At 42.9% G+C, this 16,989-nt stretch overlaps 1 protein-coding gene across 1 annotated transcript in view; it reads left to right on the top strand.

The window, feature by feature from the left end:
- PRPF4 (pre-mRNA splicing tri-snRNP complex factor PRPF4) overlaps positions 1 to 16,716 on the top strand; it is a 206,958-nt gene extending 190,242 nt beyond the window's left edge. The window contains exons 10-14 of the mRNA XM_078642126.1: positions 5,827 to 5,916; positions 8,474 to 8,596; positions 9,172 to 9,279; positions 9,388 to 9,506; positions 16,254 to 16,716. Coding sequence (XP_078498252.1) covers positions 5,827 to 5,916; positions 8,474 to 8,596; positions 9,172 to 9,279; positions 9,388 to 9,506; positions 16,254 to 16,447 — 634 coding nt within the window. The 3' untranslated portion in view covers positions 16,448 to 16,716. The remainder of the gene's footprint in view (positions 1 to 5,826; positions 5,917 to 8,473; positions 8,597 to 9,171; positions 9,280 to 9,387; positions 9,507 to 16,253) is intronic.
- Positions 16,717 to 16,989: the final 273 nt, after the last annotated feature.

Raw genomic sequence — 16,989 nt, forward strand, 5'->3', positions numbered from 1 at the left:
TGAGGTTCTCTGTCTGCATAGCAGCCAGCAAGGCTGCTATGTCCTGCAGTGTTACCTCCGGTTCTCCCATGTCGTCTGGGCAGAATGTATGAACGTGGGCTTCTGATTCTGTCAGGTACCCCACAAGACTCACCTGGGCTTGTGGAGGAATTCTGCAGAGACGACAGAAACCTCCGCCCCTGATCCCAACCAACCCCCGCGGGGAATAACACCCGACAAGGATGGGATGGATCCAAGGAAGGGGGCCAAATGAACAGGAGGAGTGGCCTTGGTGGTAGGGACGTTGGGCAGGGTCTTGGCGCAACTGGGGGAACAAGAAAGACCCAATTAGGACTCCACACTAGGCTTGCGCCGAATACACCCCATAAAACACATGCAGACAGGAGCCCCTGTCCCTGTCACTCACCACTAGTTGTTGCTTTGTTTGGCTCGATGAAGACGGTAAAGCCGAAATGTCCCGGAGCCTGGAGGTTTTTGACATATGAAATGAAATGAGGCGCAACTGCGCCGGAACCACCACAGAACCAAAAGAAACAAGGAGACGCTTCTGCGCCTGGGGTGGGACAAACTGGAACTCCAGTTTAAGCGCTATAGCGCGGCCCTATGTAGAGAACTCCCACGCAGTAAGCGTGTTGGCAAGTAGCAGTAGCGCTCCGGCGCGACTGCCAAAACAAATATCAAAACAAAGTCCTGCAATGACAAAGCGCTCCTGCGCTATTGCCTAACCTAATGCAAAGTCCAAAGTGCTTAAATGAGAAAGCGCACCTGCGCTTCTGAATGTAAATGGCGGTAGCGCGCCTGCGCCACGGCCAAGCCTCCGAAAAATGAAGAAAGTAACAGAATCCCGAGTACAGCAATGTCAAGCGCTCCTGCGCCGCTGCATCGAGATTGCCAAAACACGGCAAGAAGTCACGTAACGCAATGAGGCCCAGGAAGCGTTACCGTGACACGAAGTGTTCCGTCCCTCTTGACGAGAAGAAAGCTGAAGACCGGATCTCCGACGACAGCTGGGCTCCGCTGGTGCAGATGAATCAGAAGCACCACTCCGGCGGGTTTCACGCATTTTAAGCGTGTTCCCCCGGAAGTGCTTGGTCAGGCAACGAGGTGGAGGACTAGACCGGGGCACCACTTCCGGCCGGAGTACCCGATGCCTGCATGTGTTCCGTGGGCGGCGCTCGGAACAGCGGAAAGCCGCCACCCGACAGTATAAGCCTTTTCGATTTTGAAACCATGAGAATGGACAAGGATTGGTGATGATGGTGCATTATGATACATTTAGGCCCTGCCATTCCATTCTCTTTGCCTATTGTGGGATGTGCTGTACCAGGTTGGCTGAAGCCCCACCAATGAAGTGCAGAGAGTATAAAATGATTAGAAGCTGAGCATAACAATTCTGTATGGTTTCGGCACTGAAGAAGGTTATGTTACCGAAATGCATTTGCCAAATTAAACCATATTGCAAAGATCCCGAAGTGCTCCGTGTGTTTGAAAAGTTGCTGGAGAGGCAAAAACACTTTTAAGACTAGAGCTAGAGGTTAAAAACGAAAGACGGAAAAAAGAGCATTCAGAAAAGGTCGCAATTAGATGTTTTTCTGAGATAGAGAGTAGTGAACTTGAAATTGTTTCCTGTATGGATAGGATCGTTATAAAATGTGTCACTTTGTTTCCCAGAGACATTAACCAGGTTTATTTAAGTGGCGTATCACAGACAGTACAGACAAGCAAAATAAAAGAAACATTTCTCCATTGGTTTGTTAGATGTAAAAATTGATAAACGTTACAAACGTAAACAAATATAAAAGAAAATCACAAGGTTAGAATTTACAAACCAATTCAGGAGAAATATACAAGATTCTTTCCCGGCAATTCTTTATGAAATATAATCGGGGTGAGGTTGGGGGGCTAACAACTAGATTGAGAATGACGCATATCTTTTATGATATCCTGATTGACAAAAATGGAGTAAAAAGATAAAAAATAAAATATTTTTATTTTATTTTCTGATTCTACAATAACAAGTTCTGTGACGTGTGCTCGCCATCACACTTAACAAGACACAAGAAATAAATAACGAAAGTCATACTTTCAGCAACACTAGTGCAATCCAAGGCATAACTATCTCAGACGTGATCTAGCCTATAAAATTGAATTTCAAATGAAATACATTAAAATATACAACCCAAATACGTCGCCTGTAGTGCACTGTGCTAAGGGGAGGCCGACATCACAAAATGGCGGCAGAACAAGTGCGCAGATTTGTGCAGCGATGCAATGAACATGCTGCTACCACACATTTATGGGATGGTACAGCCCGGTTGGCAAATGCACGAAGAGAATGTTGCATTTGGCACTTCCTTAAAAAAGGCAAACATTGTTTACGAAGAAGTAAGGATCTTAAGTCACAACTATGCCCCAACATCCTCGTCTTCACAATTTGTCGTCTCCTGTCCCGTTGTGTAATGGTATTGGGGTGGCCATGTACAAACTAATGTTCTGGTGTAAGGGTATTGGGGTGGCCATGTACGAACTACTGTTTGGGTGTAATGGTATTGGGGTGGCCATGTACGAACTAATGTTCTGGGGAGGAACGTTCTGAAACAGGTGGGTGGGTTTTTATCAATGCCTAGATTTTTATCCCTTAACACGGATGCTGAAAGCTTTCAAGGCCCTAAATACAATGGTACAATGAAACTACATGTCCCAGAATGCAAAGTGCAGTGAACTCGAGCCAGGACCGAACGGAGTTTCACTCAGTGACACGGGTGTAGTTGCCAGCTAAGGATGCAATTGCGCTTCTCTTGGAGGGGTGCGGGCTCGCACCGGACAGAGTCAGCCGTGAAGGCATGTTCCCTCTGTTTTATGCCTCTTCTCCATGCCAGTCGCTGCTGTAATGACCGTTTTCCTTGTGGTTTTATCTTGGCTGGCTTTGGTACAGCCCCTGAATTTGCGGTAAAAGCAGCTCAACAGGTACTTGCTGGCACTATCCGGCTTTCAGGCAGTTTATCGGGGCTTCTGCCTGTTTTCTGGCAAATCGCGGACAACCGCTCTTTCTGACCTTTCACCCGGGAAGGACAGGTCGAACCGGTTCCTGCTACTAGGAGGCGCAGCCAGGCCAGAGTCCCTTGATGGTCACTATTTATTTACTCTTTATGTAACGCTTTGGCTCTGGGAACAGGTGTCGTAGCGCTTTACATATTTGAGGAACACCGAACGTCCGTACTTACTTAAACAAACCCAGAAGTTGTGCAATGCGGAGCATTCATGGTGTAGTTTATACAGTAGGTAAGGCTCATTTACACAGCCAGACTCCCGAGCATCCTTCTGCAGAAATGCCCATCTGTCAATATCTCTGGAAACCTGCATCGAGGTGCTGCTGGAGACTAAACCCACTTCTAGACGCTAGCGATACCGAATCCACGTTTAGGATTTAAGGGAGCCCAACCGAAGAAGTGCAGGTTCTAGTGGCGCGAAGTCCCGCGGCTAGGAGAGTAGGATGTTGAGCCTTATCTGCCCCAAATCGTTTTCTGCTCTGGCGCCTTGGTTTGTGCCTGAACCATACTCCTCGTGCAATAAAGAGCTAACCACAAGCCTGTTCAACATTCATTTATTTATATATGCAAACAAAATAATCGTTATCACATATTTTATCCTTAGACTTAGAGGATGTAGCCTTACGGCTAGAGCGGTCGACCTCGAAGCTGGGGAACCGGGTTCGAGTCTCGCCAAGACGCTCAACGTCCTGTGATTCTGGGCAAATTACTTAATCTCCCCCGCCTAACAAAAATGAATGTGTCCTGTAACAAAACTGGTGCGCTCGGGTCTAGTTCGCGCTATATAAAACTCTCCCAAACAAAAAAACCTCAAACCTACTCTACCTGCACCTGATTCTCCATCGGAAAGTATTTTCCTGCCACACCAGTGTCACCTCTTTAACTTCGCTTATATGGCAGTTTCTCGTTGCACGCCATTGCTAATAATTCTTGTCAACTTCGATAAATTGCCACCATCAGACCTAAACAAATACTCATTCACCTCTTTAATTCTGCAAAGTGTTAATTTCGCAATTCGATAGGATGGCAAATAACTTGCACGGCCCTCTTTAATTTTCACCTGGCTTTGTCTACAGACGAATTGCATGTCTCAAAGCACCTGTCCTAGGCCATACAATACAGCTGCCTGCCCACGTATCTTACACCAATTGCGAACCATCCTTCATTTGTTTAATCCGCGTCAAATCAGACAGCTTAACAAGGTCATTCTCCCTAAATGAATAATACGCATATCCTTGCCACCTCTAGTTGTAAACAATTCCACCAATAATGATAATAATATAGTCCACCCTCAGCGTAGTTCGCTCTTTCCCACCAAAGAACTTCTGCTGCTGGGAAGAATGAGTCATCGGCCATAAATGTATTGATCCGCTGATTGCAGTGAAATAGCAAATCACTTGCTCTTTCCTCAACGTGGCCCAAAATGGACTCCGCAAGAGGCCGAAAACCTCCCCCCGCTTATATTTATTTTTATTTATTTTAAAAGTTTTATATAGCGCTAGCTAGACCCGTAGGTATCAGAGCGCTTTACATACACTCTGTAAAAAAACGAAGGAAATTGCACTACATAGTAGGAAGGCAGTATGGAAACAAAACGGAGATAAAAAATACAACATGACAAATAGGTAAGCAGTGCAGCGGAGGGAGAGAAAACAAACAAAGGTGGTTAACACAGTCTGGTCACCACTATCCTTGAATGACAAGAGAGAGAGTAGTCAACTCGGATATTGAAGTCTACGTTAGTTGACTTTGGTCAGGAAAGTATTTGTTAAGGAGATGGAGTTTCAGGTCCCTTTTGAAATAGGAGACTGAGGGGTTGCATCTGAGGACTCTAGGGAGAGCGTTCCACATCCTGGGAGCGTTGCCAGAAAACGATCGATATTGGGTGGTTTTCTTTTTCAGTTTCGGAGGGATAAAAAGGAGTGAGTTGGAACTTCTCAGCTTTCTGGATTTACCTGCTCTTACCAGTTTGTTGTTCAGATAGTTGGGAGCCGGAGAGTGAAGGGTTTTGTGTGTGATGCAGGCCAGCTTGTAAATACACCTCCCTTCCATGGGAAGCCAGTTGAGGGAGTTGAGAGCTGGAGTGATGTGTTCAAATCTTTTCACTCCAGACATGAGTCGAGCGGCAATGTTCAGCATTGCCCTTAGTGGGGCAGGTGAGCTTTTGGAGTTCCTGTTAGGATGGTGTTTCCGTAGTCGATTTTAGAGAGAACTAGGGATTGAACTACTGTCTTGAGGTCATCATGGGTAAGAAAAGGTCTCAATTTCTTGAGGTGTTTTAGTGAGAAACACTATGTGCTCCTGCCCTATAACCTTGTCCCCATGGCAGTGTGGCTTGGGCCACCTGTGGAAAGCAACGCTGGGTGAGGGGCTGTGGAAAGCAACGCTGGGTGAGGGGCTCCCTACTCTCATAATTGCCAAAACGGTGTCAGAAAGAGACTGCTGTGAACGGCTGCGGAAACCGGAAGGGAGTAAGATGCCTTCCCTCAGCGGCGTAACAAGAGTGCTATTAGCCCCAAAGCAAGGGACATGGGCCCCCAATCCTAGTTTGGAAGCAAACTACAGCCATAACTGGGGTTCAGTTGGGCCATAACAAACCTGGGTACCAGTGCCCACCTGTTGCACTATAGCTGCCTCTCCCTAGATACTTGTTTGTGTCCCCCCCCCCCCAATCATCTAAGTTTAAAAAGTTTTAAAATGCTCCGTCCTCCATCTGCTATGCCCTGTAGAGATTATATGTTTTGTCTTGTGTTTTATTTGCTATGTTTTCTTTTAGTGATGAACCTGTTGCAGATATTGAAGGACACACAATGAGAGTGGCACGAGTGGCATGGCATCCTTCAGGAAGATTCCTTGGCACCACATGGTAGGAATATTAGATTTTTTCTATTCTCTTTGTTGATTCTTTTTCAGCTTTGTGTTGTACATGGCATTACACTTTAAGTGGCAATTTTTATTTTGGTTATTTTCATGTTTCTTTTTGGGACTTTTTAAATTTGGGACAAGGTACTGTTCCATTTCAGATATCTTAAGTCTTGGACAAATTAATGCATGAACCTTGCAACTTCTTGCAGTAATTTTCATAGACCTTGCAGGCGGGTTGACTGCCGCATTTTAAGGCCAGTTTGCAATCCATTGGTGGGTTTACTATCAGTCCGAGGCCAAGCTATTGTAGACTGTTTACAGAAAAAGGCAGTGAATAGCTGGTCCAATCAGACCCCTATGTCGACCAACATCCAAGGACATTTTTGTGAATCATGGCAAGGTTCTCCGTTTTTCACTCCTTGCCCTGCTCATCTACAAAGAAAGGATTTTGGTATTTGGATATGCATACCATCTTCAGCAATGAACCTTACAGGTTAGATTTCTGGCAAGAACGAGTCGGCCTACTCATTTCTGTGAAAAATCAAGTGAATACCATTGAATGGGGGGTATTAGCAAGAACCTTTAGAGATTTTAAACTTCAACACTTTGGCACTAAATAAATGATTTTGTTTTTCTGTAAAGTTATTTTGAGAATTCTTGTGACTTCAACATGACACAAGTTTCTTTCCACCTGATTTCTTGAGACAACCCCATTGAGAAGGCCTTGACATGGTGGATGGAGGAGACTGGACAATGGCACCCCATGATTGAGCACTTGCAAGCATTTCTATCTTATTCACTGCAGACAGAGGCATTTCTAAACGCTGTACAACTTTAATGGGGAGAAATATATGAGGGGGAAATGGGTATAGTTCTTCCTAGGTGAACAGATACCATCTTAAATATTTCTGAGGCTTGGCGACCAGTGTTTTCGTATACCCCCTCGTAGTTACCTTCAAATTGTTGGAGTGTAAAGGAAGAAGCTTTCTTTTTCAAAACTGTCAATAGACATTTTCAGGGTCTCAGACCTTTGCTGCGGTCTTCATATAAATGTAGCCTGAATTAAATTTCTAGGTGTAAAGCACAAACCCATATGAGGTATTGTCTGTGAGGCAGGCAGCCTTTTAACAATCACATGCCCCAAAATACTACTGAAAACAGTGCAGTGCAAGTCTCTGGAACACGGCCTGTTTTTCTAGGCTCCCAATAAGCTGAACTGTGTTTTAGGTTTTCTTTGGTAGTAGTAGTAGTAGAATCAAATCTTTATTCGGTTTTGAAACCATGAAAGCACAAAATGCAAACATTATATCTAGGGTAGTACAAATTAAATAATGTTGTTACAGAAAATCAAATTAGTGTTCAAAAAGAACATCTCACCAGTTCATTTGTTGGGTACCCTGCATAATAAAGTCATCCAAGTGCAAAATATTTTGATACCAGGATAAGAAGTTAACTGCAGAAATATCATTACAGACGGGCCACTCAATAGATAAAAACATACAGGATAAAATCACACATATGATGACATAGCTATGCCATAAATACAGGAAAAGGCAAAATACATCAAAGCTAATAAAACAGGTGCCTGCCGCAGTCCATATGTATAGGAAGTCCTCAGACCTAAGTACTGAAGGAAGGAACCTATCGGAGCTGTAGCCCTAGTGGAGAGCCGTCTGTCTCAAAAAGGTGCCACAAAATTCCACATGTAACAGTTCAAAGTACATTAGACTAGGTGATTATGCAAAATCTCACATAACAGTGCAGTAAAACCAGTAGCTCTTATGGAACAAGGGGATGCGCTTTATATGCAAACGGCAATGGACAAGGTGTTCACAGTAATTACTTCCAGGGAGTCCTGGGTTTACACATGATGGTTATTGTTTCCCCACGATTTTACGCAGCCTGACCGAGGCTGAGATAAATCTATAAACTGTGTGTGATACCAGTTCAGTTTGTAAGAGCTGGAGATGTCTTTAGTAATCCTGCATGAAGACTGCTGCAGGTAGCTTACTGTAACATTTTAGTTTGTTGGCTGGTGTCCTCAGGTAATCCTAAATACATACCGTTTCAATTACCTTTCTCTGGCATTGTTGGTACTTTTAATTTGTTGACAAGTATCCTGGGATCTCTTGATAAAGACTGTTGTACTAGTTCATCAAGAGTCTGGTGCGTGCAGTCTTGACATTAAATCCCCATCTTCAAATAGGTTCGATTGGAGGATTTTTGTCAGTTTAAAGATCTATGGAAAACTCATTTACTATAGAATATTAGCTGTGATTTTAATACGAGTTTAGTCAATCTTAGCTCAAAACTCGTACACTTGTTTCCCCAATTGTTCCTTTTCCAAAGCTATATGATCTACCAGCTGGATTTGGGGGTTTTAACAGTTTGTCTTTGGGCCCTGCATGATGAACTCTGTTTTTGATGCATTTAGCTGCAGTATGATCTTGCATGTAGAACTGTATATGGTTAAGACAATAGAGCAGGATATCATTTATCTCTTAGTCTACCGTTGTCTCTCATTTTCTTTAGTAACCTACTTTGTTGCCCATTTACAGCTATGATCACTCATGGCGTCTGTGGGACCTTGAAGCTCAAGAGGAGATCTTGCACCAGGAAGGACACAGCAAGGGAGTTTACGATATCTCCTTTCACCCGGATGGCTCACTGGTGGGAACAGGGTAAGATGTAGTATGTAGGAAAAGGGAGGAATATGCATCCCTTGAGGGTAGTCCTGTGTGTTTTGCTTAAAGAAATATGTTGCCAAATCCTTGTTCTGTTGCTAAAGAAAGAGTTGTGATTAAATCATTGTCATGCGAGAAGACAGTTTATAGTGGAAAATGTTCCTTGAAGATACTGTATTTGCAGCTACCATCAACCTTTTGAAAGCTGTTGTCAGTATTAATTTTGGTGTGTGGAACTCATTGGCAGTGAAGGATTGTACGAATTTACTAAAGCTTTAGGCATGAGCTCATTCAAAGATTTCTAGAGTATCCTGTTAAGAACTACAATGTTTCCCATCCTTTTTCTGACAAGAATGGTTGAGGTTCATTTACTTGTCCTTGCCCACATCTTGGCTATAAATACATAGTAATAGGAAGAACTGTTTAACTTGTACTTATCAGTGGGATGTATATTTCCATATTCAATTAGGAGACAAAAGGGTGGAGAGGATAGTTAAGCCATTTTGTGTGAAACCTTGCTGCTTTTCCCGACTTGTATAGGGGGCCTCATCTTTACTTCTTTCCTTGTGCAGAGGTCTGGATGCCTTCGGCAGACTCTGGGACCTCCGAACTGGCCGCTGCATCATGTTCTTGGAAGGCCACCTAAAGGAAATATATGCCACTGCATTCTCCCCCAATGGGTAGGTACTGGCTCCCACCTGGTCAGTGATTCATCTGCTTTGCTGCTTTAAATGATGATTCATGTCAATAAGAGGTTTTGAAATTATTATCATCCTTTCTTTTCTCAGATATCATGTGGCAACAGGCAGCGGCGACCACACATGTAAAGTCTGGGATCTGCGGCAGAGGAAGTGCATATACACCATCCCTGCCCACCATAATCTGATCACTGGTGTGAGGTTTGAACGTAAGGATCACTTCTGAATATATTTTTTGCTTTTATAATGCACAAGGCAATGTACGAAGAGAACGTCTGTGTTGAGGCCTTGTCTTTGGACTCCTGGCAGTCACTGGTTACTTGGCAGGGCCCGTGGTGGGTACTTTTGGTAGGTGATGTCATTTACCAGTGGGATCCCAATGCTTCAGGTCCTCTTATGGGCTAATAAAGTAGCTCTTCAACTGACTCTTGAAAGGTAGCCAGGTCAAGCAATATATGATTACTTCTGGATTTGAATCCAACATAACACAGTAATAGCACCTAGTGAACTTTAGTATCTGAGTCAGCGCTATTTACTTAAAAAGGAAACAGTCTTTATTTATACAAACGTGAAATACATCGGAAGGTTCAACCACCTACTGTGACCAAGAGATAACCCCAAATAGTTTAGTGTTTATGTGCGAAAGGGCAGTACCTCAATACTTAAAATAGTTCATTGATAAATTTCATCAGTGTATTTTTTAACACTTCTAAGTGCATCACTCAGAAACTGAAGTGTGTTTCATTGGCATTAATCAAGTCCAGTGATACTGTGAAAAGTAACTTATTTTGAGCCTTAAGAGTGGGCTATAAACGTTGACACTTACATTAAACACATTTCTGTGGCACTAAAGAAGTCATACCAGTTAACTCTGTACCCTTACCCTACACCTCATTACATTAACCCTACGTCCCACACCATTAACCCCCGTACCATAAGTCCTTAACTTTATACCCTTAACCCTTTACCCGTAACCCCTATAATCTAATCCTATACCCTTAACACTTTACATTTAACCCCATCCTTAACTTTTAACCCATACTATTAACTTGTATAGCTCAAATCATATACTCTTAACCACAATCTGTAGCCCCATACCTGTATTTAATTTAACCTATATGTTTAACCGTAAACCTTAACCGTGCATCACAAACCTGTCGTGCTTTTTCCCTAACCCTTAATCCTATATCCCAAACCCTTAATTCTGTATCCTTATCCCAACCTCTAAATCTAGACCCTTTACTCTTAAGCCCTGGGCCCATACTATAAACAGTTAACCCACTCCTATAATCCAAATCCTTACTCTCACATACCAGAACCTTCAACTCTATACCCATAATCCTTAACTCATAACCTTTGACATCTGAGTGCCTAACCTTAACCGTATACCCTTAACCTATACCTTGAGCCCCGTACTCTTAAATCCTAATCCCTATACCCATACTTTTAAACATTTTACCAATAAACCTTAACCACTGTTACACTGTCCTTACTTTAATATATTTTGGCAACTACTTTTTCAGGAAGTGTTTCTTTTTTTAAGTATTTATTTTTAGAAATAATAATTGAGAACTGTTATTTATAGAGGCACCGTTCGCAAAGTTTTGAGTCAATACCATACTCAGGTACCACAGTTCAAATAGCATGGTGTCCATGAACAATATTTTTTCTTAAGGAAAGGTTCGTGATTGCTGCGTCATAGAATATATTAATGCTTACAATACAATAGTTATTAAGATGATCAGGATCCTGGTGTACAGTTTCATAGGTAACTTTTTCAGAAAACATAGTTGCAGGATATAATTTCTTTTAATTCAAGTAAAAGTTGAAACTTCTTTTGGCCCTTAAATACACAAACCTGGAAATGGTGGCCAGATTTGTACTCCTCTACTTAAGGAATCCATATGTTAACCGTATCAGAATATATAGCTGTATCCAGACATTTATGTTTGAGGCAGTAATTTTCTTCAAAGACTTATCCTGTTCTAGAAGTATATTTTTTATGTTAAAATGTCACCACTTACCTGCTTTCCTTTCTCTCTCCTGTGGTGAGTTAGAAATCTTATAAGAATAAGGACACAGTTTATCAGGAGATGCCATCTAGTAAATTGGAGTCTAGAGAGGGAACTTGTCTGGGGGATAAGCTTGGCCTGGAGGGAAGTGTGGGGCTCGAAAATAAAGGACAGAATACTTTAGGAATTCTGAAGGAGCAAAATGGCCACTGTACTTGATGACACTAACTTGCGGTGTCCTTCAAAGAAATTGGCTTAGCCAGAAACCTGTTCAAAATAGTGGCACTGTTTCCCTGAAGGACTGACTCAGGCTTCACAGTTCCTGGCCTCAACGTTGGGGTTTTATGATGTTGAGCTATTGCTCAGTTACAAAGTGCCTTGACTAATGATGAATAAGAGCTTAAAAGAGGAGGAAAGAAGAGGCCTACCACCCTTCATCAGAGGTTTGGGAACAGTCTGCAATTGCTCAGATGCTGAAACTCTCTCACCCAAGGTGATCACCCTGTGTCAGGCTATCAATTCATTGCAGCAACAGCCAATAGTGACATATCCACCAGTAAGATAATGACTGTAAATTAGTTCAACGACAGAAACCACTCGGACCATAAAGGATGCAGTGTAGGGGCAGGTCTCATACTGGAGAAAAATCTCTACACCGTAGTAGCCATCGATTCTGGTTGAGATGATATCCCAGACACTATGCTCCAGATACAGACAGCACTTTATTGGCCTGAGGAGTATATTTGTCTGAGTTTCCAGCATCCACCTGATTGAGAATCATGGTGTCTTACTTTGTGTGAGAGTAGCAATAGAGCAGCAAGAAAGTGGACCTTTGACACTTCGGTTATGGAGATTCAAATGTCAGTTATTTTCGAGACCATACAACATTTCAAGAACTCTAGTGTTCTGGCACCTGTGGTTATGGAAACAATCATTCAGCTGTTCCTGTCACCATATTCCAAAGAAGCTGCAAAACAGAGACAAATTCAGGAATATTAATTTCCCAGTCAGACCCCATTGTGAGGGAGAACTCACCTGCAGTTTGCAAGAGCTTCCATTACTCTTCAGCATCATTGGCACCTTTCGGACAAAGAATTTGCAAATGGATTCTCCTGCCAAGGTGTTCCATGCTACAGGGACAGCAGTTCATCTCACCCATCGCGATTAATGCAGTGTCATGTAGCTATCTCTCCCAAAGTCCATATTATATAGGCTGCAGTTAATACAGACTTCGTCAGCTGGAATTCTATGGGAAACTAATAGCTGTGACCATATTTCATCAGCACTCCCTACGCTGGCTTAGAGTACTGGATCATACAAAAGTCAATGCACTTTGTTCTCTGTATAAAAATCTTTTTAAACAGAGGACTTCTCTTTCAAACAGTGGCTGAAACCTGAGATCCACAGACCAACTACAGCAAACAATTCCTAAGTTTAGGCGACTCTGCTGTGGTGGACGAGCTTTCTCTGTGATAGCTACACAGCTGTGAATTTGAATTCTGCTGTTACGTTGAGAACAGAACCGAATAACATTTAGAAAAGCTACACAGACTTGGCTTTATTCACATTAATGGCATTCTGGTCCTAAATTGTATTATTAGAACCATAGCAAATTAAAAATAATAAAAGATTTGACTGGTGCTCGAAATTAGAAGCTCCCAACATTAGGTTTCTATTGGGTGGCTTCAATTTATTGGGCCCATATTTTGGATTGCTGATGCTCATCAAAATTGTGTTACTAGAGAGGGCACTCTTAGGACCTGGGTCATTTAGTTGAGCTACTAGTTCCAACTAGCAACTATAAATCTGGGATTTAGGATAAGGGCACAGTTGTGCCTTTGAACCACTTTTTCTTTTAAACTGTAATAGGTATATTCCAGAACCAGCGTGCCCAGACCCTGCCAACAGCATTGAACCCTTCGGTTGAAGGGGGAAAAGCCATTCTGTCCTCAGTCTGGTAAAGGAGTAATATAGGCTCTGAAAGAGTCCAAAAGCGGTAAAGGGTGACTCAGAGTGATATAGACTCACTACAGTTGCATACAAGCATTGTCTCTTGCAGATTCTTGACCCTATTATAAATAAGATGCCTTCAGATCAGGCCTGATTAGGTGGCCTACAGGAGCCACATTGTACTGTGTGGCTTGCCTCCTCAAGTTGACCTCCATTCAGGCTGCCTATCCTCCTGGTTAGAGGTCGCTTCTTCGACCCTTCTCCACGCACCAGTGTAGCTTCCTTAGAGGTCATAGCAAGAGGCCTTTTTCCTCTGTACTAAGGTTGTACCCAACCTTTGGAGGACAGGGAGGACACTGCGTTTGAGTTGGACACTCCTCAGTGCTAATGCAGGAAAGCTTCTCCAGAAGTCCAGATTGACTAAACCTAATAGCCCAAGGAGCCCGGTGTCTGCCTAACACTTTGTGCAGTGGTGGGAAGTCAGGGCCTCTCTAGCTGGAATGCTAGGGTAATAAAAATCAAGACCTCTGCCAACCATGATGCTTTTAGAAAGGAGGGGAATGGCAGGCTCCATCTACATAAAGCATTCCGTGGCAATTTGTTTGTGTTTTCCAGTTCCATGCATGGGTTGAATTACTCTAGCGTGTTATTCATTTTATTAAATTGCAAAGGGTACTGCAATTAGGCTTTGTAACTATCTGTATATATTTATGTACACCACTCCATAATTACAAACCGCTCTTTGCGAACTTAATAGTATTAAACACCACTTGTGTTTTCTGTAACATTCTCTTTTTTATCGCCTTGAGTACACCACCATTTTCACAGCTATAAGTATAGCGGAATGTAAAGGTAGGGGTAGCGGCAGAAAGGTGTGCATCTAGCTCTCCATCTGTAAAGATCACCTAATTGATTAAATATCTCTACTCATCCTTGCCTAAACCTGGCCAAGCCTCGCTTTATAGACCCAGCGCACCATCTCCCCTTCCTCTATCTCTGTTTCTTCAGGCGCCAAAATCATGTACTGTGTCAAACATAGGTGTCACCATGTTTAGTCTGTCTCCTTTCATCCACAGTGGCATCCATTGGTTTATAAATGTCACCCTCGAAGATGGGGGAAGTGGAAAATGAGTTGAACTTTGGCACAAATGCACAATCTTCCTCTCCTCCATGCTGTTGGTACCACATTCTGTTAAGTTTGCTCACCCCCCTTCTTCTTGTCCATCCATTTCACAAAACGTCACTGGTTTTCCAAGTTGTGGGCTATTGATTGGTTCATATATCACCCCAATTAGGAAGAACCTGGCTCGTTTACACACGTTTAACTTCCCACCTGCTTCATGGGCTGTTTTGGCACACTTTTTTGAGCCGTCCACATGTAAATGTAAATGTAAATGTATTTGAGCTTGTAAAGCGCACTGCTACCCGTCCATAGGTTTCCTGGCGCTCTATAACTCTGGGGACCCCGTCCTGGCTTTCCCTGTGGGGTGGTCCCTGCTGGGAGTCCCCAACGTGGAGCCAGGCATCCCCGGAATTGATGGGGCCGTTGTGGAGATTAGGCAAGCTAATGCCCAGAGTTGCCGAGTGGAACCCCTGATTAGAGTAAGCACCGAAGCGAGAATTATCGAGTCCGCTGACCCAAGTCCACGACCCTGCCGTGTCGGGAATTGAACCCTGGTCCCGGGCCGACTTCTGCTCCTGGGTCTGCCGCCTCTAACCAGTGAGCCACACTACTCCACATGCAGTGTGTTTGATGTGTTTCTTTAGGTGTAGAGCTCACATGAGTAGTTTGCTACTGCTCTACATTCGCCAGATCACCACAAGTCGTGTCTCCTAAGGATTCTAGTCATAGGGAAGAGGCCTACATTAAAAAAAAAAAGTATTACTTTTTTTTACAGTTTTATATATAGCGCGAACTTGACCCGAATAGGGCATCGGAGCACTTTACATAGCACCAGTTGCATTACATGAGGACACATTCATTTGTTATGCATGGGTAGATTAAGTGATTTGCCCAGAATCACAGGATGTTCAGCGTCATTGCCGAGACTCAAACCCAGTTCCCCAGATTCTAGGTCGACTGCCCTAGCCGTTAGGCTTACACATGCTGCCAGTACTTTGCATTACACTATCTGACAATGTTTAGATCTTAGGCTCTTCTCCCTCTTTTGTCTGGTTACTCCATGCCAAAGCAGCAGAGATACCTTTTACCTTCACTGGACTCATTGACTATTGACCCGCTTCAGACCTCTGCATCTCCAGGATGCGACTTCTGCCCCTTGGAACACCAAGTATCATTATTCAAGATCATCTCTCACATTTGTTATGGTGGAAGGCCATCCCTTTCCTCTCTCCCAGTTACCATAGATCTGTCACTGGTGGTACTGGGAAGCATGTCCTGCATATGGTCTGACAGGCTCTACCTCCTCTTTTTTCACTCAGATTTATCAGATTGCAGCATCATCTTTCCTCCAAAATACAGTAATTACCCTTATTATCAAAAGATTCAAGGACAAATGTTTCCCTTTTTTTGAAGTACATACATATTGAAGACATTATATACCTGGTTTTGAGGAGGAATGGATTCAAAACTAACATTTATTATTGTTTAGCTCAGACTCTACACTGCCTGCACTTTAGCCAACATGTTTAGACAACACATAACCTACTTGTTGTAACTTAAAAAAAAAAAGCGATCTTTCAATGCTCCGTACCTTCGATTGCCTGCAGATTTTGCAAATCACTAACACAGAAACGTTGTGTGAATACTATGTTAGCTAAATGCAAAGTGTTTTCTTCAAAATACAATACAGCAATGGATCCTGTAAGAAGAGTCATTTTATCAAACAAACAAAATGTTTTAGTTTGACGCTATTAAGGACACATCAGGGTATTTCCAAGACTGTCATTATTTCTGTTTGTGAAAATAGTTTTACTCAGTAGAAAAAACAAGGGTGAATAACTTCTCTTTATGTTTATATCTCTACCATGTAGCTACCAGTGGCAGCTACCTGGTAACAGCAGCCTATGATAATACTGCAAAGATCTGGTGCCACCCGAGCTGGTCCCCGATGAAAACACTGGCCGGACACGTGGGCAAAGTAATGGGACTAGACATCTCTGCAGATGGGCAGTTGATCGCTACATGCTCATACGACAGGACCTTCAAGCTCTGGATGTCGGAATAGGTGGCTGAGTCTGCCGGTGACAAGTGTATGGACAGTGAACTGAAGAGTGGCGAGGACGTTATGGTTTTGGAGATGGCATTAACAACTGCTCCCTTTCCTGCTTTGGAAGCCAGGAACATCTGCAAGTGCAGCATTTACTGTCGGTGGACCGTAGCTGCCATGCCTTGAACTAAGTCCTAAAAGTTCGTTTATTTTGGAATGTGTATTGAGCTTCAGTGTTAAGGACACATTTTTAATAAAATCATTATTTCTCTATTTTAATTTAAAAACTTTCATCCATTGCGAAATTTGTCAGCTATGCTACCAAAATAAATGTTGTCTGTTATGGGATTCTCTCTGATCTCTGCGCATAGGTGACAACCGTATCATGAATTCAGAGAGAATACCAGTAATCAAGAATACCAGTAATAAAAGTAAATCACTTTTACTTACCATCAGTGTTGAACCCAGAAAATATAAATGACCTATAGGCCTATGAGAAAGGTACTTTTATGTTTCTAAAGACTCCGGCTGTCTCATATATTTCGAGCCTAGATCATACA

This window comes from Lissotriton helveticus, chromosome 5_1 (genome assembly GCF_964261635.1).
Source record: "Lissotriton helveticus chromosome 5_1, aLisHel1.1, whole genome shotgun sequence".
In the NCBI taxonomy this organism is placed as follows: domain Eukaryota; kingdom Metazoa; phylum Chordata; class Amphibia; order Caudata; family Salamandridae; genus Lissotriton; species Lissotriton helveticus.